The sequence below is a fragment of the Rhopalosiphum maidis genome, chromosome 4 (assembly GCF_003676215.2).
Source record: "Rhopalosiphum maidis isolate BTI-1 chromosome 4, ASM367621v3, whole genome shotgun sequence".
In the NCBI taxonomy this organism is placed as follows: Eukaryota; Metazoa; Arthropoda; class Insecta; order Hemiptera; family Aphididae; genus Rhopalosiphum; species Rhopalosiphum maidis.
Window position 1 is genome coordinate 16,656,060 of NC_040880.1, and position 24,772 is coordinate 16,680,831.

The 24,772-nt window shown below is 30.8% G+C and overlaps 1 protein-coding gene across 1 annotated transcript; it reads right to left on the minus strand.

Annotated features, from left to right (window-relative positions):
- Positions 1-24: 24 nt before the first annotated feature.
- Positions 25-24,196, minus strand: LOC113550245. The gene is made up of 21 exons (XM_026951972.1): positions 23,641-24,196; positions 13,606-13,880; positions 11,917-12,075; positions 11,060-11,445; positions 10,540-10,653; positions 10,275-10,424; positions 10,041-10,154; positions 9,106-9,233; positions 8,562-8,799; positions 8,395-8,487; positions 7,545-7,679; positions 7,131-7,379; positions 6,734-6,848; positions 6,076-6,269; positions 5,308-5,463; positions 3,623-3,981; positions 3,392-3,534; positions 2,629-2,806; positions 2,392-2,554; positions 1,837-2,146; positions 25-995 (listed from the first exon to the last, which is right to left on the minus strand). Exons 1-21 carry the CDS (start codon positions 23,691-23,693, stop codon positions 721-723), a joined length of 3,987 nt encoding a protein of 1,328 aa, XP_026807773.1. The 5' UTR covers positions 23,694-24,196; the 3' UTR covers positions 25-720.
- Positions 24,197-24,772: the final 576 nt, after the last annotated feature.

The window sequence follows — 24,772 nt, forward strand, 5'->3', positions numbered from 1 at the left end:
AATAATATTAAATTGTTAAAACTTAAAACATTATGTTGGTTATAAATGATGATGTTTGAGAAGAGTAATATCGATTGAAATATACGATTGAAAAGATGAACAAAACATAATATTATGTATTGTTAAATACTGTAGATGTATTCGAATGAAAATAGTTTTGTTTTTCAACTACATTTTTGTGCGTTATCTTACAATTAGGATCAGTCTTAGGAGATAAAAAAATAGAAGTAAGTTTGAATGTGTGAGGCATATACAGCGCGATGAGTAGTAGTAGTGGTAGTAATAGTAGTTGTAGTACTGTAGTAGTAATAGTAATAAACAGTAGTCAGTAGAGTAGTAGTACTAGTAGTAGGTTAACAGTAATGATGGTAAAGTAAAGTAATATTATTTTTGAAAACTATGTTCATGTCTCTTTGACCGAGAGAGACTCATTGTAACGTCCACAATATCAGCAGTAAACACTACAAGGGTTATTAGTTTATTACACAGTGTATGTGTATGTAATGTAGTACGAGTAAAGTATGACAGGATAAATAAAGAGGAGGAGGATGTCTATCATCAACGACATTAACATGAAATAACCATAATTGCCGTTATCATTTTCAACGGGGCAGTATGAAAATTATGAAATCCCTTGCGGAAACCTACAGTGACAAACGCATTTCCTCGTCCTCGTTCCGGTCTGGCAGTTGTATCGTCGTAATCCGTCGGCGGCGGCTGTCATCTAGACACAGCGGCGGAAGTCGGGACCGAGGCCGCCGCCGCCACGTCGTCTCGGAAGTCTAACGACAAATCTACTTCAAGCGTCGTTTCATTGCCGTAAGTAGTTGTCGTCGTCGTCGTAGTTTGCTCGTCAGCGGACTGTTGTGGTCCACGGAGCTGTAGGACCGTCGGGTGCGCGGAGCCCGAAGACGTGACAACCACAAATTTGCCGCCAGGCAGTATTTCAAACGCCGTTATCGGATTGGCTGGGGTGAACTCCGAGATGAGTTGACCTGTAGACAGTTTAAACAAAATAAAAATGTAAATAACTACAAGTATATTAAATTAATGTAATGAACAATATTATGTTACCTATAATATTAAATATATTCACAATTTAAACACGTTGATTATTTCATTTTAATCTACCTACTTATTTTTCTTACTATATATGGGATTGGCCACCCTTAGCTTTCACTTCCATAGGACTTTTTCTTTGCTTCACTTTGACTTTACTTACATCGACTATTTTTGTGTCATTTTCTATTTTGTTTATCCGTATTTTCTCCAGTCTACTTTTTTCTAAATTCATGTCCATTAGTCTTTCTCACTACACCAAGTCTTCTCATAATTTGAAAAGTCGAGATAACCCATTTTCTCTCATTTTGTATTTTGTATTTATATGTAGTCATGTAGATACTCCTATTTCGTTATAGTACATGTATAATGTATATGGATAGTAAATATACAAATTATGAGCTATGTATTATGATTATTTTCATTGTTTATTGGCTGCAGTAGGTAGGTAATTGAACAGTACCTATATAATATTACCTTAATAAAATTATTATATAGGTAGTAGGTACTTGTACTTATATGTATATATATTAAATTAGTAAATAGAAATAGACTAACCGCAAAGATTTATTAAAAATATATTTTATTTTTATTAATTAATTTTGAATATTTTTTTATTTTTAGGAAAATTTTAATCTTAGCACATATTTTAAGTTGTATTCAGTTTCCTTTCAGACAGACGCTTTTTGTGTATTACAACAGTAATACAATTGTCAATTTCGATTAGATATCAAGATTCGAAAGGACTTAAAGCACAACGATCGTAATACTACTCACCGGTTGTGACGTTCCAAAGTTTGATCGTTCGGTCTCGGGCGTGCGTGTCCAGAGACACAAAAGAACCTCCGGTTGGATCCAATCGGAGGCTGGTGACTGGTGCTACGTGACCGCTGAGCGTCCATCGACAGTTACCGGTGGTCAGGTCCCAGATGCATATGTGACCATTTTCGTGGCCGCTCAGGACACACCCGTCTTTGGACGATATGTCTAGCGCCACGCAGTTCATGCCGGGCTTCCACTTTTTGAACAGCGTGCCCGACTGTAGGTCGTACACTACTATGAAGTTAGGCCCGGGCTCGTCGACTTCCTATGCGGGGAAAATAAAATATGAATTATATAAGTATTTAGCCCTCCCTATAAATAAATCCTGGCTACACCTCTGGTTCATTATTACAAAATTATATGTACATATTATATTAGATGTGTATTTGGATAAAATTAGTTCCCAAGTCGTTTGTTAATTGTCAGTTATAAAAAGTAATTAGTATTATATGATAATGATTTTAAATATTATTTACGGGACCCAACATAAGATAATGAAAAAAATGTTACTTGAGCTACGCAGCACACGTAGTGACCCTCGTAAGTGATGGCCGCGAGTCGTGTGACAAATTCGTGGAACGGTATGCGCAAGTCGTACATCAACTGTCTGGAGGTCAAGTTCCACACGAGCAGCGGGAAAGGTTTTTGCGTTTCGTCACCACACACCATGACTCTGCGGCAAAAATGACGATTGATTAAAAAAAAAAAATTAACAATGACGAATTGTTTTATGATTCTCCACATTACCTCCCGTTTCCGGATACAAGCAGTGAGTTCAAAAATCTGTCTTCGCCAGCTTTAAAGTACGCCTCGATCGTACCAGTTTCGATGTCGATCAGGTTCACGTGCATCCGGCTTCTGGCTAACGCCACGAGTTTCGTAGAACTGTGCAAGCCAAAGTAAGGCATGTTTTGATTCATCACTCCTGCGGTAAAATAAAATACAGTGCGTTAAACAATTACCAATTGTAGTTTCTTGCATTAGGAATTACATTAGCCGTGATAGGGTAATGTAATAGAATTATTATATTATAATTCTGGTGATATTAATATATTAATATAGTTATTTCGATTTCGATTCCTGACTTTCAGAATTTCATAATTCAGGTTTTGATTTCGGTTCTACTTTTGGATTCCGAGATACCGATATTTTGCACTGATACAAATTAGGTTTCTAAGTTTAAATTAGATGAACAAAAGAGTAATAAAAATATGTTTAACTCTCACAAAAATCACCACTGTAATTTGTATCATAATAACAAAAATAATAGCCACACTACGTTAACTTATTACTGTTATAAGTACCTACTTATAGAATATTATGATATAATTGTTTTTATTCAAAAAACTAATAAAATACAATTTTAATTTCTAAAAACCAAAGAAATCCACATGCCACATAATTTCGTGATACCTATTGTCTAAGAAAATTAATAAGGGTTCCGGCCATCCGTTAGATGCACGGTAATTATAATGAAAAATGAGCCCTGATTGTTATGTAATAAGCATACCTTTCAGTTTGCTGATCACTTTTCCAGTCGCCAAGTTGATAACGATCAGTTTTCGTTCACACAAAACTATACAACGCTGATTGTCGATCAGTTTCAGCGCGGTTGGATGAAGGATTCCCTTGAGCGTCCGTACTCTCGAACATCTGTACACCCAAATATGTGGACCCAAAAAAAGAAAACCTGTCAAGTCGACTTCCCCGACGGTCTTATAATATATTCGGGCGAACTCACGTGTGTACGTCCCACACGCTTATCTCTTTCCGCCCGGTGCTGACGGTGATCACATAATTCGCGTCATCGTTGAATCGTTTGACTAAGTCGAACCTCCCCGTGGTGTCGGGGCTATCCGAAACTGATGCAGCGGATTCTAACGACTGCGTTGCAGCGTTCACCGGGACTAAAGGCATCAGTGTAGCGAAAGGAGGTGCGTTTATCAGATCTCGGTACCGATCAGCCACCGGCTGGTACAGTGACATCTGCGAATACAGCTGATTGCCGTTGTTCATCACGGCTGGCATGGCAGATGACAGGAAGTCTCTGAGAAAACGCGCTTCCGGCTCTTGGGCGTGCGCCGAAAGTTCATCCAGTAACTATATAGACGAGTATAAGCATGATAGTATTAAGTTTACTAGATTTATTATATGATGTGCGTACAATATTTTATACGTGTATATTAAGTGGCACTTGGAAAATAAATTAGGTGTGCAGAATTTAAATATCTAGAATAGGTACGCATTGAAAAAACTGATATTGATAAAACAAAATTGTAATAGGAATATAATAATAAGGCAAACTAATCATTTTTCAATATATTTTCCCACCTTTTATTCTGTTTTCTTGTGTTGAAAGGGGTAAAATTATCGTTTTTTCCCCTTGAATAATACAAACGGAAAATTTCACCCTTAGTCATCTTCTCGCAAATACTACCTATGACCTACATATATGCATGTATATTGTATACAAATAATTCCTAAGTGTTGTTACGAGTTAGGGATTATCTATAGTGGCTAAAATGTCTAATTACTAGATTTATAAGCAAAAAAATGACTATTTTTTAGTAATTTTAACTTACTAACAAATTAACTAAATTACTTAAACTAACAAAAAAAATCTTCAAAAACTATTTAGCTATTTTAATTATTTTAAGTTATCTTGGAAATAACTATACGGTTCTGTTGTGAGATATACCGTTTGCAAAGGTAACTGCAGTCATGAGGGTTCATAAAAACTTCATAACTGTAATAAAAGACTTACATATAACGCGTATGTCTCTTACTCTTAAGCTTATCACTGACGATATTTTGTCAGCATTTGACATTGGTTCGTCAAAAATAGTTGTTTATAACTTATAGGTTTCAAAATAAAATTGAAAAAACAGAACAATTCCATTCGGAATATTGTCAAGTTTATATTTTTATAAAACTAGCGTTACTGTAATTTGATGTGATAAAAACTGCTAAGTATAAGTATCACATATTTTTATAAATACGTGCAAAATTGCTCAAATTATCCTTTATTACAGAATAAGGTTTAAATATCTCAAAACATTATATAAAAAAAATATGTAATTTAAAATAAAATTTAAAAATAATGAATAATTATAAAAAAAATTTCAATGATAAGCTGTCACTTAATGTAGGTATAAATAATAAACAAAAATTTATCTTTATCTTGATAATATTACATTTTAAAAAATATGCTTAAATCAGAATTTTTAAGTTAAGTATGCAATAATATTGCATCTAATAATAATATATGTTATGAATATTAGTTTATTTGAAAGTTTATATTGTTTAGAGTAATGGAAAATATAGGCAGAAAGAGGTCATCACACAGGTATTTTAGTATGCTGCAGCAATATATCCTCACAGTCACGTCTTTTTAATCATTGTAAGTCAACCGAATACTTGACTTACTTGGAGCACTGTTCCATGATTCAGTTTTTCCAAAACCCAGTCAAGGTCGCTGAAAAATTGTTTGATCGTTTCGGCCCGGTCCATCAAGTGAGTGCTCTCATCCAGTTTCCTGCGTTTCAGTAAGCTCTTCTTACCACAGTCGTCATCCGATACTACCTGTTACCAAACAAAGAATATAATACATCGTCAAAACTCAAAATAATTAAGTAAACTATATAGATTTGTAGTCTCGATGGGTGGGGAGAATATACTTAAATGTATATGATATAATTCTACTGTATCAGTGCCGAAAATAGGAAAAATTCTCAGAGTGGAGTATTAAGCCCTTCATTGTTATTTATTTAGTTTAACCTTCCGTAAAATCATTCGAAATTATGTGTTTACGTGTTTCTCAATTTCTCAATATAAATACATATTTTGTACACGCCATTCTTCAAACATTGATATTTATTTAACTTATAAAATAAGAAATAAAAATAACAAAAACAATTTCATCATCAATAGATATACCATATACAATATTGCGCATAAGCATATATGTTTTATCGTAATTTATAATAAATTATTTAATTTTAATGTATCTATATTTGTGTATTATATTCGAGTATACTTACATAAAACATTAAACAAATTCTAAGGAAAATAATAAACATTTTAGAAATTTATAAAATCTATTGTTACGGGTTGAATATTTTTTTTGAGTGCTCATAATAATTTTGGGGGCCCTATATACTAGGCCGCTCATATGCATGACTGCAAAATGTATACCTGATCTTCATAGTACGAAAGAATTTTCTTATTGATGCGTCGAATAGACGTACTATAACGCCGACTAGCGGCTTCAGCAACTACGACGTTCTTCCACCGAACCGTCGCGTACCGATCTGTTTTGAACCAGTATAAAAACGACGACATCAACTCATTGAATGTTGCCCAGAAGATACCGGCTGACGTCGGAATCCCTAAGACACGATACATAAATAATACAATTTTTTGTCAACTTAATGTATTTAACGGTTGAATTATCTAATTACAAGAAAAAATTTAAAAATGAGGAAAATATAAATAAGTATTAAGCAATGATGATTAATAAATATTTAAATAAATAATGGTATAATCCTTGTTATTTTTTGTATTTTAATTATTTTTTAAAAAGAGTAATATTATGATAATATTTTCTTAATATTTATTATAAAGTGAGCAAAATTATGTTTTGTATATTATTTTTCTAGGGAAAATCTGTGTGGTTTTTCGATTTTTACTTATTACAAGTATTTATAAGCATTAAGCGGCTATGTCGGCCATGATGTACAATATACAAATCACAACAGTCGCAACTGACGCATTTGATTTCTCTTTTATAAAATATTACGTTTCGCATTATAGCCTTACATAGTCTACGAATATTACATTATTAATAACATACCAGTGACGGAAAGGTCTGAAGCACGAAATTCGTTCTCCGAAGACAATAATTCAACCAATTCCGAATCGAGTAAACCGTATCGAGTGGCACACATGTGGCCAATCACGGAAGATACCTTATAAAGGACATAATAAAAGTAATAATTATTTATTGATAATAATAATATATTTACGACGTTTATATGAAGCATTTAGGAAATTTATAAAACGTTTCGATTCCGAACCGTTTATAAATTTATTTTTATATTATTAAAAACCGTTTTAATTATTTTGAAACGATTTGAAAATGATTAACGAATCATTTATATAACTAGATGAATAAACGATACTAATTGATACTTGTATCTTGTTTTTATACATTATTTATAACTTTTTATGTAGGTATACGAGTATTATACCTTGTCTTTGCCGAGATGTGATTCAATATTGTCGAAAATTGCTTCCACCCACTTTTCTGACGAAGGTGGTTGTTTCGAGTTTCGTATCTTAGAACACAGTAAGCTCGCTTGAAGTTCTAACGGTGTTTTGGCGGTAACCGTTTTGCGGTCGGTTTTTGTCGTTTCGCTACCACCGCCAACGCCACCGATCGGACGGATGATCGGTGCCGATAATAAGGAATCAATTTGTTCGTCTGTCATGTTCGCTATCTATAAATATATAATATTAATGTAGTATAATTTACTAATATTTGACCACGGAGATGGAGATTGATATTAAATGTAAGCCGAAATCAATAATATAAATTATAAATTATGATAATACTATTAATATTTATAGGTAATAAGCTATAAGTGTTATAACTTATAACTAACCCGTATATACGAATCTATCGTTTTTATGGTCTGACGCAATCGATTTAGGTGTTCTGAAGGCTCCGAGACTGAAACTACGATCTTGACGTTGTTGGGCAGCGACTGCGGTATCCAATCCACTAAATCATTCTCGAACTATACACACAAATGAACATGACGTATTGACGTGATGAAAATAAAACAAATGGCAGTAACTTTGTATGGATACAACCATTGATTATAAACACTAGTATTTATAATCAATGATATAACCAATATAGCTCAGTGGAGTATTTAGAATTTATTTAAGGGAGAAGATATGAGTAAAATGTTTCAATGCCAAACGTCTCAGTATTTTATAATTTACTTATAAACTGATAAATAGAAAAACACAACTATAACCATATAAACATATCTAAAAAAAGGTTAGGTCAAGGAAAAGATATATCTCCCTTATAATTTTGAATATGACGCACTATAAGACCCAAAATACATTTAAAATCTCAAATAATGGACGAAAAAAATGCACGTGAATGCAAATAATAAATAAAAATTAATATTTAATTCTTAATTTTATTATCTAAATTAATTGTTCACCATACAAAGTTTATATTGCGTGCAGTAAGTATTAAAAAAAAAAAACGAAAATATTGGTGATACTCCCAAAATAAAATAATTAAAAATTTGAAAAAATATTTCAATATTTAGAAATTGTAAAAAAAAAATTAAAATTTAGCGTTTTAATATATTTATATACACCGATGAATATTTTGAAATCAAATTTGGAACTTCCTAATTATCTTCTATGACAAGTAAATAAAAATGCATGCATTTATAATATAAACAATATTATTCAAAATGCAATAATTACTCTGTCGAATCCGTCTACGATCAACGTCACCGGCCGTTTCGATCCAATCGAACCCAGCAGACGTGTAATTTGTTCCGAATAAAGTTGTACATCCTAAAAATGACGGCCGTGTGATAAAAATAGATATAAAACGGAATTAAAATATGTCTTTTTGAAATAAAACTCACGTGCTTGTACCAAGTACATTTCCCGTTATCCACGAGATTTAATTGAACGACTAGTGAGTTGAGCGTTTGCTCCAGTGACAAGCTATAAGCGGACGCGTTGGCAAATCTCACCACCACCGCTGCATCCTGATTCCACAAGTGACATTGTTTCGCTATTGCTGCTATCACCGTGGTCTTACCCGACCCTGAAGGCCCGTACAGGATCAATGGGTACGCTGCGTCCGCATCCGTCAAATACCTGCGTGCATCGCATCGATATAGATAAATTATTTTATCCACAGGTAATCATAGACTCGCAGAACGGTTGGTAAAAACAGCCAACAAATGGCCAGGAATTTTGACTAATGGTAATGGATCTTAAATTTTTTTTTCTCAAATATTTTAAATAATTTCAACAGTATGAGTATAACTAAAAAGTATTACTTAAATATTACCAAAAGAACGTATTTTTATAAGTTTATAATTGATGAATAGATAATTGATCTTCGTCTTGATTTAATTAGTAGCTATTGAATTATACATTATATTATAATAATATACATACTTTTTGGCACGTTCCATAGCTTCATCCCGGCGAATAGCCCGTTTGGCCGCATTGTACCCAAACCACGCTTGTACTCTCAGCTCTTCTAAAAGTACGGTGCTTACGCCGTACGTAGGCTCTTGTTTTTCCTATTTATACAATTTTACATATCGATAAGATCAACAATTGTATTCAATTTTCAAAGTATTACAATTTAAGTTGTTATGAGTTTTTTACTATCAAATAGTGGTAAGTAGTGTATGATTTTAACGAATTTTGTCAAAATTTGGAATATAGACGCTTATAAAAAAATATTGACGATGTATTTTTGATATTTTTGAACTGCTTTAAAAACAATTCATGATGAACATTAATAATAGTGCTAATAACGCAAATAGAAAAATTATTCTTAAGGGGTTTAAGTATCCGGAAATTTATTTAAAGTAAATTTACAAATGTTTGGGGTTATTAGTATTTATGTCCCGGAGGCTTTTAGAGACTTTTGGAATGGCCTAAGCACATTTACCTCCATCTTTCTCCTATTTTAATAGTATTTTCTATTTACAGAGATCTTAGTGTAGAGCAGCGTTTTTCAAAGTGTGGGGTGTGAACAATTTTTTGAATTATGATGTCAATGCTGTTATTCACAATAACAAAAAACAAGCACATATATTTCGCATACATCTGATTATTAAAAGTACATTTATAAAAATAAATTGGTCATAAACCTATAAAATACTAATTATATATTACAAATTTATACATATTTATATAACACAAATTTTGTTTTTATAACTACTTTTTGAAAAGTGGAACCATGTGGGTCACGAAAGATTTTTCAGGGTAAATTTGGGCCGTGGTAGGTACTAAAAAGATTGAGAACCACTGGTGTACAGTATCATTATTCAGTACATATTGAGTAATAGGTACTTATTTTTAAATAATGCTATACTCACACTCTCCTTATCTACAGATTCAATTATAGACATTAATACAGATCCTATTTTCTTTATAGATTCTGTCACATTTGCGATCTCGTAAAATATGATATTGGTTTCAGGCAATTCGTTCTGTAACAAACAAGCGCATATAAAAATTATTTTACAAAAAATATATAAAAATTAAAAAGATTACAAGAAAACTATAAAAAAAAAATATTTTATTTAGTTAAAAATAAATAATCGTCATACCTTCAACTGTTTGCTAAGTTGTTCGAGTCTCTTTTTGGATTCTACCGCAGTTGTTTTACACTTGTGACCGGGAACAACGTCGTAATTATTAATAATCCACACAGACTTTTTAGCCAACTCGGCATTCAACATGATCTCATTATAAACTTCCTGCGTACATAATAAAACGTCAAGTTTCCAGATTATTGTGTTTATTTTTTGATCCACATAAATATTAATAATTCATCAATGTATAATTATGTATAATGTACAATTGCTAGTTTACTTGTTGAAAAACTTGTTCAACGTAACCGTTCCGTAACGACTTCGAATCAAACACTTTCATGAGTGCGATTTGCAGCTGTACTTTTTCATCGTGCCACAATTTTTCGTCGGCTTCCTGAAAACAAGTTATAATATAATATCGATAAAAATACCAATACACAATACATCAATATATTTATATCGGGCAGCTTATATACATGATGTATATTATATTGTAATGATGTTATTAAAATATATCATATAAGTAAAAACAATATTGAATGAAAAAAATACATTAAAAAATGATTCTGAGCAAAGGTGATCTATCAGATTATATTACTAGATAAGTATATGTTATGGTATAATATTTATATTGCTATTAAACTAATTTATTTTTCTATGATTTCTTAGTAATTGGAATTATTTTTTGCCAAAAATATTGCATTTGAAAATAATATTGTGCCTATAAAATAATAATTTCAAAATCAAAGGCCATGTCTGGCTATATCTATTATATCTATAAATATTATTACATGTATTACCTGAGTCTCGAACGTCGTTTCGAACATCATTTCGTTACGGAGCTCGAAGTTATTTTTCTGCGCATCTAGCGTGTACCATTTTTCGATCAGTTTGCTGGCGTCCGGCGTTTTAGTCCTGGCCAGATCGAAGTCCTGTCTGGTCATCTCGTGGGGCAGAACTGGTGGACCCAGTGAATCGTCCACGAAAACAACAGGCACGACGTGACCGACGCGGTTCTGCCGGCGTAGTTCTGCCAGGCGGACAGCGTTGTCTAGCTGTCCGAATTCTTGTTGCTGATGGTCGCAGTGTAGATCTACCACATGCAGTTCGTAACCAATTTTCGTGCATTTTGACCGGATTTCTGGTAACACGCTTTTGTACAGGCATTGTCTTTCGTCTGGAAATCCTATGAGTACATTACGTTTCAAAAATTGTCGTATAAAGCACGTATACGTATTTATATAAATTTTTTCAGGCAGTTGGTGTTTAAACACATATTTTTTTTATCAATTTGCATTTTCAGAACTTTACGAAGCAAAAATGTAAAACGTTTTATTTTAATAATTTTAAGTTTTTATATCCCATCAGTAAACTATAAACCATGATAAGTATGTATAATCACATTGAAGTTGGAATTTAAAACAAGACATACATTTATATATAAAGCATATTTTGGCTTATAGAACTTGTATACAAGTTAACAATTTATTGTCATTAGTTATACATTTATAGTCAATATTTTTATGTATTATGTACTTACTAGTTATCTACCATCTACCAAAATAGTGCTAATGTCTAATATATAATATAACCAACGAAATTGTGTTCTAAAAATGAAGCCTAAAATGAAACGATGAAAAGTGTTTCGGTTACTTGCCTTTATTGTCCGGCAAACAGATGTAGACGACAATTTTGTTAGTTTTTTGATTTGTGGTTGGTTCAAAAACGCCAAGTAGCAATTTCTTCGTCTCCGTCGATACACTTTTCAATTCGTCCGGCAGTATAAACGTAAAACATTTTTCTGGTGTTTTATCAACTGGAAAAATATAAAACATTTTAGATATTATCAAACTGTAAAATAACAACTTTCTTTGTAATACACGGTGTAGTATAGCATAATTACATTTTTCGAGACACCAAAACTCGTGATAATATTATACTTTTATTGAATAATATGTTTAGTAGCTACTCAAGTTTAAAAGTATTGATAATTTTTACTACAATAGTGACTTAAGAGAGCTAAAATCACCGAATAAGATTGAAATATTATACTTTTATTTAATCGATCAAATTTGAAAAGAAAAGTGTCATGAATTTTGTAAAAAAAACTCAAATGCTTCAATAACTAGGTTCTACGGGCTACGCGATAGCCGATGAGTAATTAATATTGCGGTGTACCTACATCATATCGATAATATTATTATATAATAATGTAATAAAAAATTATTGTGTTTAAAATAAAAATGGATCGGGACAAGTCGCCTTTGGATTATAACTTTAATTAAATTAAATAAAATTTAATGTTGTGTAATATAGGTTTTTTATATAGCTATAAATATATGTATTTTTTATTGTTAAATAATTGTTTGTTATTTCTTCTAAGCGGTTGCTAGGATACTAAAAATATAAAAATAAAACATATCTAAAGTAATTAGACATATTTTTAGTATCCTAGCACCCGCTTAGAAGAAATAACAAACAATTATTAAACAATTAAAAAATACATATATCTTAAGCTATATAAAAAACTCCCTTTTACCCCTTGGAGGTTGAATTTTGAAAATTCCTTTCTTAGTGCGCCTTTACATTGCTTAAGGAACCTCTGTACAAAATGTCAAGTCTCTATACCCAGCGGTTTGGTCTGGGCGTTAATGACTGAATTACTAAATAGATAAGAAAAAAAGAAGATAAATAAATAGATAACTAAAAAAAAGAAAGTAAATATATTACTTTAGAGACCAAGGTTGGCCAAAATGTTTGATAAAGTTATACTGAGAAATGAGAATATGTTTTTCCTTTTTGGAGTTATAAGAATACATGCAACTATTAGATCGAGTTGACTGGAATTTTTTATTAAACTAATAAATGTGTAACAGTACATTCTTAATAATAAGTTGTCTGACGTATTTCACTTCTATTGCATTTTGTGACTCGTATTTATTCGAATACACTTTGAAAACCTATCGATGTGAGCTTCACACATTATTACACGGGAAACGCCGTGACGGAACAGCTCGTATATATATATATATATATAATTATAATTCACGATTAAAAAAAATATATTTTTGCATTTTTGTATATTGTATAATCATTTGTTTTCTAGGTAAATTATTATTTATGAGTATATAATCTTTATTGATTATTTTTTATTTTAATTAATAGATACTAACGATACAATTGTTATAAATAGCTATACCTAAGAAAAACAAGAGCCAAAATCCAAAAAACTTAGGGTCTAACTATATATAGTAAGTAGCATGTAATAATATTTATAATCATATGATAGTTTTGTAGTTTGTACTAATATGTATCTATGTATAAGTATAGTATACGCATACATTACCTATGGGGGTAGATATGTTGTTTGGTTCGAAGGGCTTACAGACGGTTGTTGCTGTGGTTGACTGTTCGTCGGGTTGTTCAATTTTCGGAATTATAAAAGGTTGTCCACCGACGTTGCAGTTGGACGCGTGTGCTGCTTTGTTGCTGTTGGTCACAGTCGTTGTTGCTACCGCAGATACCGCGACCTGACTTTTGCCTTTTTTAGGCACGGATATCACATTAGTTGCCTTATCAGCTTTCTTTTGATTTTTTTTATAACGAGCTTTTTGCAAGTATCTATATAAAAATATAAGTAAAATAAAATCATTTAAATTTTTATTTTAACAACTTATTTCTATCAGTGAACGAAAAACCTAAGTTTGCGTGAGAACACGGCGGCCACAGATCACAATTATTCTGTATTTTATAAGGAGGCAATTACCCCTTCTATCGTGAGCTTTATTATTCATAGTTTTATTTACGTTAATAATTTTATTTTATTAAGGATTTCATGAATAAAATATTAATGACAAACTTGACAAGAATTGAATTTATTATAATAATATTAAAAAATATTTGTTATCTATGAACAACTCCATTTGGCGTCATGGCTTAAAATACCTAATATCTAAATTCATGATGGTGAAACCTAGAATCTATTGTTATGTAAATAGGGTTTTTTATTTATTAATTATTATTTAGATGAACTTTCGAATACACCAGTAATAGTTCATGTATGTACGCGTTTTTGGAACACATCTCGCGCACGTGACGACACGATAATATTATATATTATTTTAATATAAGAGAGCGCGCCAAACACGCGCAAGTTCCAAATATAACGCATCGCGCCATCATCGCGCCGCAACATGAGGTATTGTGTTGAATTTGGCACTGAGAAGAAAACGTATATACGAATAGTCGTGGCGTGTGTGGATTTTTGGGGGGTGGGTGGGATGGAAAATCATAATTTTATTTACGTTATTCACACACATGCCACAGTATTACTCCTAATTATATCGTAAGAATGTGCTTTATTTTGCTACTTCTGTACTCTATACTTTTGAGATCGCAGGCGCGCCTCTGCTTTTCTGCCATGACTTATAAATATAAACATGATAATATAAATACATACACAACCGTGCGGTTTGTCACATCAAATACTACGAAAAAAAAAATGCTGCCCAAAAATGTTTTCCTTGTAATATTTTAAAAATGTCAAATCATTTCTCGCGTGCTATTAACTTCACGTAGATAGGTATGTCAAATTATTTTCTTCATTCGATTATGATCATATTATGGTATATAGGTAAATACTTACATTAATTACATGATATTTGTGTTTATTCTATTATAATATAATGTTATGAGTTATGACTAGCTTGTGCTTGAACTTAAATGTTCTAACTTTTAAAAGTATATTAAGTATAAAATATGCAGTTATGTATTTAAAAATCGGAAATGTTTAGGTACCTTATTATTGATAATAATTAATCTATATTATATTTACTTCGAGAATTTGATTGACAATTATCTAAAAACATGTTTAATGAAATAAAATTCCATAAAATGTGACCAATTTTGATTCATAAACAGGTTAAAAAGCAAAACATCTCAAAAAGTCCAAAAATAGCACTAAAAGCTAAAAAATCACTAAATAACCATACATAAAATAATATGCAAAATAAAGTTTTGAACTTGAGTTCTCTATATCATGAAACACATTTTTAGCATACTCTGCTATTTCTTAAGCATTTCTTAAAAAAGATGCATATGTTATAAAATCCCTACTCTATTAATTATACATTAATTAAAATAAATAGTTTTAACTGTATATCTATTTACTGATTTTAAAATTGTTTAGCGTATACATTTTTTGATAATTATTAAATTTAATTAATTTTTATTTAGATCTTAACTAATTTATTTAATTACCATCGAATATATGTGATAAAAGTTTTTAAAATTAGAAAATTTGCATTATAAGAACATTTAATTTTTATAGACGTAAAATTAATTTATAGCTTACCTATTTAGCAATAAATTAAACATTCTAAAAAATATGCCCACGTTAAATTATGTGCACTAGTTATGACTAGAGACCAGCATTCAATATAAAGTACATTATTTTGTGTGTTCTATAGGAAATTACATAACTCTTTTACAGATACAGAGGGGGTAACCCCCTCCTCTTTTTACATTTTTTGAGCATTTTCAGGACATTTTATTAATTTTTTAGTATGCATGATAAAATATTGTACGAGTTTTTAGTGCAAATTAAGAAATTCAAAATATTATATCAAGAACTATATTGTTTTCATAATATTGGGTTTATTGTTTTTAGATATTTTTCATTCGTCAATCGTTATATCTTCATATGAATTTAATAATCCGATAAAAATATAAAAATTATCTCCTCTAACGATTATCGAATATGGTGTCTTACTGGGATAGTGGGATTCAAACAAATAACAACTAAATAGTCAGTTAGAGATACATCACGATCGTATTTATTTTCATAATATAGTTAACTTATTTTGCGTGCCTAACTATTTTATTTTGTTATTTAGTCAAAATAAAAATGTATTGAATAAAGTCATTTTTTTTTAGAGGATTTTTGGATAACTTTTAGGGCATTTAAATCCGGGTCTTAGTTTATGATCATGATTTAATTATCTAGCTGAGATTGTACATCATATTTGCATCTACGTTGAATATTGATCATCATATAATTTATACATAAATACATATTTGGTAGTTATAAGTAGATTATGTACATATATGTATATAAATAAACAGGGAAGAGACAGAGAAATATAGTGATGAAACAGAATTAAATATACCTAATATAATGTTCAAACAACGATTACCCTAACTATAGTAACTAGCATTAATAAATTATTATAATTATTTAACTCATGAGAATACACACGGGATTGTAATATTTTCTATTGCAATATAGATAAATATAATAGTATGTTATTATTTCAAATGATTAACACATACATCTAAAATGCATGGCTTAGAGATTAGAGTTGCGGTTACTATTCATGGCGGGCACACACTTTCAGATCACAATCGTAATACACATTTGTATTGAAAATATTTATTAATTAATGATTTTGCAAACTTTTTATAAATTTAATAGATACAATAAAGGTACCTATAAAAGATAATAAAATAAGCAATCGGAGCCAGACGTATTGTGTTTAAAAAGGTTTTGTCATTGCTATGTATATAAGATTCACTTATGGGCAATTATGCTAACTCCTATTTTTTTCATTTAATAATTAATTTATGATATGGCAATACCAACATTTTTTTCAAATAAGAATTTTTTTTTCCTATAATTTTTAAATACCTAGTTACTTAAATTATTTTTTTTGAAAACATGAATGTATCGAAATAAAAAATTTAACGAGTAGTTTTAGAGTTATTTAACATTGTGTACTAAGGATAACAAAATTTATGGTAATATATTTGGATATGTGAGGGCTTTGATAATTTAAAAAATTTAGCCATGTTACTTATAATCTATTAATATTTCATAATTTCTAAAAGTTTTTTAATTATAATTAGAGCTATATTAAATATTACATCTATTATATTTTTAAAGCCATTGTTTTTAAAGACTATTATAGTATTATCCTTAGTATAAAAATGTTCATGATATACACAGATATATAAGTATATTAGAAACAATTGTTTAAATTTTGATTTTAATACATTAACATTTTCAGAAAATTACCTTTTAAACATATTCAGTAAAAAAAATCAGTGCCTATTTGAAAAAAGTATTTATTGTATACTTAAAAATTTAAAAATCAAAATCTGAGTAAGTTCATTTATAAAAGAAAAATGAGTGAAAGCATGCTTGGTGAATTATATTATGTATATATTATACTGTACGTCTGTACGGGCCTACATCTGTTTTGTAGATATCTAAGTATTAATCAGATTAATCGATTTCATGGATATACAAATAAAAAAGACAGTCATAATTAATATTTGAGTTATATAAGTTATATTAATTATATAATAAACACAAATACAAAATAAAGTACAAAAAACAGGTTATTATTATTTTTATACTGTCGATTTTGGGGTAATATCTTAAATCCTGAATGTTTAATTTTTCATTACACGTTTTATTTTTGTGAGCATGTTAGGTTTATTTAATAAAAATTCTATGACTATATAATATATAGGTGAACGTCTGTACTCTGTACATGTACCATGTACATATGTAAATAATTGTTTGTTAAAATGGGCATTGTACTTACATCTACTAAAAATTACCAAATATATTCAACTTAGCCGAAAATAACAATCCTGAAAGACAGCCGGGTATATAAAATCATACCAGTGCGTCATATTTACATATAGGTAACATTTTGCTGTCAACGGGCAATTAAGTGACGGACTATGTTATTGTTTTCAAGTCGTATAGCCGAAATTAGTCGTCTATTATTATTGTAGGAACAGACAATAATTAACAATATTATAACGAATCATTTGTCGGGTGTTCTTGAGAAAAATGTGTGTGTATAAATAATGTCAGTGCAGAGTACAGACCAGTGACTTTATAACGGCCGTACCATAATACTTATCTATTCAAGTCTGGATTTAGAAAATATGTGCCCGTGTTTTTTATCAGGTTTTTAAATACAATTTATGTACAATAAACATATATAAGTAGAGTTAAAGATAAAATGAATGTATTAAAGAATGTTTTTTTCTTAAAAATTTAAAATAATGATCCTAAAAATGCAATTAATTTTTTTTATCTTGAACAAGTTTTAAACCAAAAAAATATTTTTTACTAAATTTAAAAAAAAATTTTGCTTAAATGCACAATAATTTCAAGTCTTCTATTATGTGTAATTTTAATCTGAAAAATAAACTATATTCTCATTTAATTTTCCAATGTCATTCATCATAATCTCGATTTTACGTCGTAAAGATCCATAATAACATTTGATTAAGTGAAACCTTTGTTAGCACACTAAATGTTATTTTCTTAAATAAAAATCTTTAAATAAAGTGTTAAAGAACCAGATTTTATTAATATTAGCCTGACAACTATAAAAACTATATTTTTTCAAATAATGTCCTTGAAATTATAAATTTTCAAAAAATCTAAATTAAAAACTTTTTTTTTTAATTTATATTTCTTCATAACACTTGAAACGTATTTATAACTATTTTTAAATAATATAAGACGAGAATTGTGTATCTAGCTTTATAAAACAATGTAAAATGCATCGAAATCCTAGCTTTATATTTAAGTGACTATATAAGTATATATAAATAAATATATTGTCTTACTATTGCTCATCATTATGTTTGAACTTTTATGAAGAAAAACAATATAATTTAACTATAATTAGTTAACATTTGTTAGATCTTACCATTATTATTGCTATAATTATACTTGCAATTACGGTATCAATATATTTTATAACAATAATTATATATAAAATAAATAATCTCTCATAGGACAAAAGTAAAAATTAAAAATATTGTTAAATTTTATATTATATCTATTTAATGAAAATTTGACAAAAATGTGTTTTCTATATTAAAACAAAGTGAACATAACATAATAATTCTTAATGTCTATATGTCTGATTATACACAAAGATTCATCAAGTATGCTCATTCCAATTTTATCCTTTAATAATGCAATTATTTAATTTCTAATATTTATTTATCTCATTTAAGAAATATCCTATGGCCACTGTATTAATATTAATTATTATAATTTTTAATTATCATTGACCCCTACCTACATTAAACCTATTATCATAGACTATTATACAGCTATCCTTAATCATAAACAATCATTAAAAATTTAACTCGACATTTAACGAATCAATAGTGAGTTAATGGTCCCTTCAGCATGATTTAGTGTCTATATATTGGCCCATGATTGGCTAATTAAATTTTAGTGAACCATTAAATTTATCAATTTTCTTACAACTCCGGCATTAGTTTATTAAGTTATCAGAAACTACTCATTTAAATTTCGATTTATAATTTAGAAATATGGTAGGTAGGTACTTATATTATAGCCTGATTCATAATTGAAAAAAAATGTTTGTATCGCCACAAGATCAATAAGTATAACTGATAATGTACCTTTTAAGCATACTTAAAAATTGCACTTAATACTTTATTAAAAGCAATAAATTTATGTGAGCATGGTTAGTGAATAATTCTATAAACAGTAAGTCAAGTAAGTGAGAAGCCACATATATTTGAAGTTAAGGTGCAACGTTAAATGATAATATGGGATGTATTAAATTTATACTTATATTTTCAATTACGTGTTTTTAATCAATTAACCAATTTAAATTTTACTGTTATCAAAAAAAAAAAAAAATTATCAAAACTGTTCAAGGGAATAAGATCATATTATCTTAAAATATATTATATAATATAATATAATATATATTAGGATATATCTCAATTCTCAACGTCTGTCTAAGGTCAGTAACATATTATATTGCATCGATGTTCGTCTTTACAATGCCTCAACGCCGTTTAAATCAGAATTCAACAAAATGTATGGGATCACCTATATATATATATATATATATATTTATATGTATTTATTATTTTTATGGGATTTCACTGACAGTTCGTGACCGGTCCCGTGTCACACAGCTTGACAATTTATTTTCGGTCTTCTATATTAATCTTAGTCCGTGTTGGATATATCGTTGCTTGTCAGATGAACGATCAACGAATTACATTGATCACGAAAGCCATGCTCTCGACTTCGATATCGGTGACAAGACAACATCTCGTGTATCTAGTTATGATATATATATATATATATGAATTTGATATATTATGACTTAGGAACATTAAATGGTGATTGCTACGATTTAAATAAAATTAAGTATTATACCTATGTGTGTGACTATTTATTCATCAGCAATAATCAAGTACCACTTTCACTTTCTAATGTTCACTATAATGACAAATAATCACCTTCCGTTCCATTATATAAATATTTACAATGACTATGCAGGTATCAAATGATGATAAAAAAAAATTGAAAAAACACTCACAAATATTCAGTTGTTTATCATCACAATGGTTGGACCTTTAAAAGCATCAACTTGGTTTTAATTAAACTATAAAATTTTTCAAACATTCAATATTATTTTTTATCTTTACCTAATTTAATGTTGAAATAATGAAATGTAAAAACAAAAATTTAACTTTTAAATACAGAAAAAAAAATTTTCCAACTTAAAAATAAACAACTAGGCATTATTTGTATATATTTTTTATAAATGTTAATAAAACAATTCCAATTTCATAATAGTTTTTATTATTACCTAATTTTGTTTGAAACTTTTAACATAATTAAATTTAAAAATAAAAATGGTAGCAATATTTTATAATAAGAGAAAATCGAAATTAAAATAGCCAGATAGTAGTTAAAACTAAGTCAAATCGATTTTTTTTTTTTTACTAAATATAAAAAAAATATATACATAATATACACATATGTTAAGTTAAAGTTATCTCGCTGCCAACGATAATAGATGAATAAGATGAAAGATTAAATATGATTTATATATTATAATATAAAAGGGATTATAAATAATGCAAATATTATCGCTAAATTTGAAAAACGATAAAAAAAGAGCATTATTTGCCTATATTACATTGTATTGTATAGATTATAAGCTCAATACGGAAGATCACCGCTTCGGGCTTCGTCTCATTATCAAAATTATACAGTCTAAGCAGTCTAAACCTAACAACTTTAGTTTCGATAAATTGTAATAAAATTTGAAATTGAGCAAAATATTTATATTTCTATACAACTGTATTTATCATCTATACAGGAATACGGGATAGGTACACGATCAAAAATGTAAAAAAAATTTATAAGAAAAAAGGTATAATAACTATTGACAATTTTGTTGGAAAAATCCATTATTACTAAGGTTTGGAATTTAATATTCTAAAAAAAATTATCTAAAGTAACAATATACACTTGAAATAAATTTGTAATTTTAAAAGCATCGTGTAAGGCCATTGCAAAAAAAATGCAAATGAATTAAAATCCAAGTCTTAATTATTACCATTGTTGTTAAGAAAAAATTTTTTTTTATCCATTTAAAAGATTGCAACACCATTAGTGAGTCTCGGTGGATTACCCGGAATGGTTAAGAATGATAAATTTTTAATAAGTGGATTAGAATGGTGAAGTAGTGTATTGTGGAATCTCATATAAAAGCATTTAATTTCTATTCATGCGCTGACATTATTCTGAGATCTTTATAAAGTATCTGATTTTAAATAAATGGAAGAGAATATTTAGTTAATTTAAAAGAAGGGAATATTTCTAAAAACATTTTTAAATTAGTTTTTTAGCACTTCTCCATAACTGAAAGCCATGAGACTATAATTGATTGCTTTTTGTTTTACGATGTCATAGTTTAAAGTTTCAACAGGAATTTAGATCATTTAATCATTTAACATTTTTTTAAATTTATTTATTTAGCTGCATAAATGACATAGATATAACGTTGTAAGAACGTTTTTTCTACAATGAAAGCTGAGTTTATTAAAGGTCAAAGATTCCGACAATAATTATTAGGACATAATAAGCTATAGAGTTACATAACCTATATATATACCTAAAATACACAAAACGTTTAACAGCCCACTAAACTTTTCCCCTTCCACCCATTACACTAATCAAATTGTAGACATTACCAATACAAGCGGAGTTTCTATATAGTAGAAATAAACCAACATACCGTCGCAGATTAATGGTACCTATATAAAAGGCAATCAGTTTCTAAGTGATGGTAAATTTATCAAGATTACTAATAGTATCGGTCGGTTAAATTAACACTATTTTGCACGTAAGATTCTTGATCCGATTTTTTCAATCAAATTGTATTGTATTGACGAGCCAGGAAAGAGATCGGTATGATAAGGACTAGGATTTACATGAAATAAAAAATATAGATTACGAGGGCACAATTTATTTATCGGGTTGGGGGTAGGGGATCGATGGTAAGGATTTTTCTAATTTCTCCTTGTCATTGACAGACGATAAGCGTCATAAACTTCACAAGTTAAAACGGTACTTACCTATAACATTTGAATGTAATATTTTGATTAAAAAAAAAACAAATTTGACGCTGGCGTATAAGCGTACTATATATATACAGCTATACTATATTTGTATAGTGAACAGCAGCAGCAGCAGCAGCAGCTGTCCAAACAATACTCTTTCTTCCGCGGTGCCTTCACCCCGCCGTACGGGAGGGAGGGTCGGAACTTGTACCATAATAATAATTAAAAGTAGATATTTGCCTACCTCACGTTATTCGGTTAATATTATTGTTTATAAGTAGGTACGACGGTGACAATAACGGCATACCAATATAATACAGTTATATATCAGTATTGGTAGGTACCTAAGAATAATAATATAATATTCGGGGGTAAAATTTCAACAATAAAACAATATGGGACTGCCAAAGTAGTTCACAACTTATTCAGTTATAGTTTTGTAATCACGGATTACACGCCACGAGAGACTTCACCCCCGAACACACCCCCCTACATTATTGAACAGTCACATACCTAATATAATAACGGCTTAGCACTGTAGTACCGTTATACCTATTGATTTATCACGGCATACAATATTATACAAACTAATCGACCATCTTACAAACGGCATCAATTATATTCGAGGGTGTCGAAATAACCCCGCGAGGTTGTCGAGAAGCTCCCCTCCCCCCAGAATCACGCCTACGACAACACTACAAGTATTATTGTAAATCACATATACCATGTTTATGTATTACGAGGCAAACGACAACACTTTTGGCCTATACATAGCCTTTGCTATGTAGGTATACGTATACCCGACAACTTGACCACGAGTGGAGCATACCACGTATACCACGCATACCGAGTATATATACCTCTTATTTATACAACGTGCGGTACACACAAATCGAGAAGAGCGATTTATTATTTCATTGCATATAAAAATATATTAACTCACTCGTCGGAACCGCCTCCGCCGTCCTTTTGTTTCGACGAACAATAGTTTCCCATGTCGTCGCCGTCGCCGCCGGTTTCCGACCGCCGAAAACGCCGCGCTCGTCAAGCCCGGACCGCCGACTATTAACACTACTGCTAACGGCGACAACAACAACGACGCGGCGACCGGCACCGCCGCCGACGCCGCCGCGAAATCGTCATCGTCATCGTCGCCGCCGCCGCCGCCGCCGGACCGACGGACGGAACGCGCGCGAATCCGTTTTCCCGCGGCGGCGCCTCCGCCGTCACTAGACAAACGCACCGAAAAAAGACGTGACTGTCCCGCGACAGTTGTCGCTGTGTTACAAGGCGCGTCTCGCACGGCCGCGACTATAATGACAACATCACGCCGCCGCCGTTTTACAACAAACTATAATATAATATCGCAACAATGAATTAATGACGATACGACGACGACGACAACTATAATATTGTTATTTATATTTATATTATTATTATTATTATTATTATTATAATACGAGCGACGCACCGCAACGACAATATAATACTATTGCGTGTAGCCGCTGTGTACTACTACCGTGGCGCGACGCGGCGTACAGTGCGGGTACTATGTATTACAATATTGTGTACACACAAAATAATGCAACCGAATACGCGCGCACGGGTTTTTCCACGGGATTGAGTCGCGCGCGCGCGCTCGCTCCTCTCGGCCGTCCTCGCCCCGCCGCCGGGAACGCGTGTGCGCGCGCGACCACACGGACGGGGAAAAAGATATAAACGGTCGGCGACCGAGCTCGAAATAGACCGCTCGGACTATAAACGTTGCCAAAACGCTTCCGGGAGCGGGAAGACCAGGAGAGTTTCGTCGACGGACAGTCTCCGGACTAGACGCGCGTCGGACGACGGTAAAAGTGTAGTGGGTTCCCAATAAACGTCGCGAGAACGACCGCGAAATATTACGGTCGAATTTAACAACAATCGTAATCGGAAAAATAATTTCATCCCGCGCCCGTGGTTTTCCCTGACGTCAACCCTCTACCACTATAGGGCCAACGGTCCGCGTTCCGGGAAGTGTCGCGGCGGCCACCCCCGGGCGGGGAGGCATTGATTATTTGGCGACGGTAGCGACGACG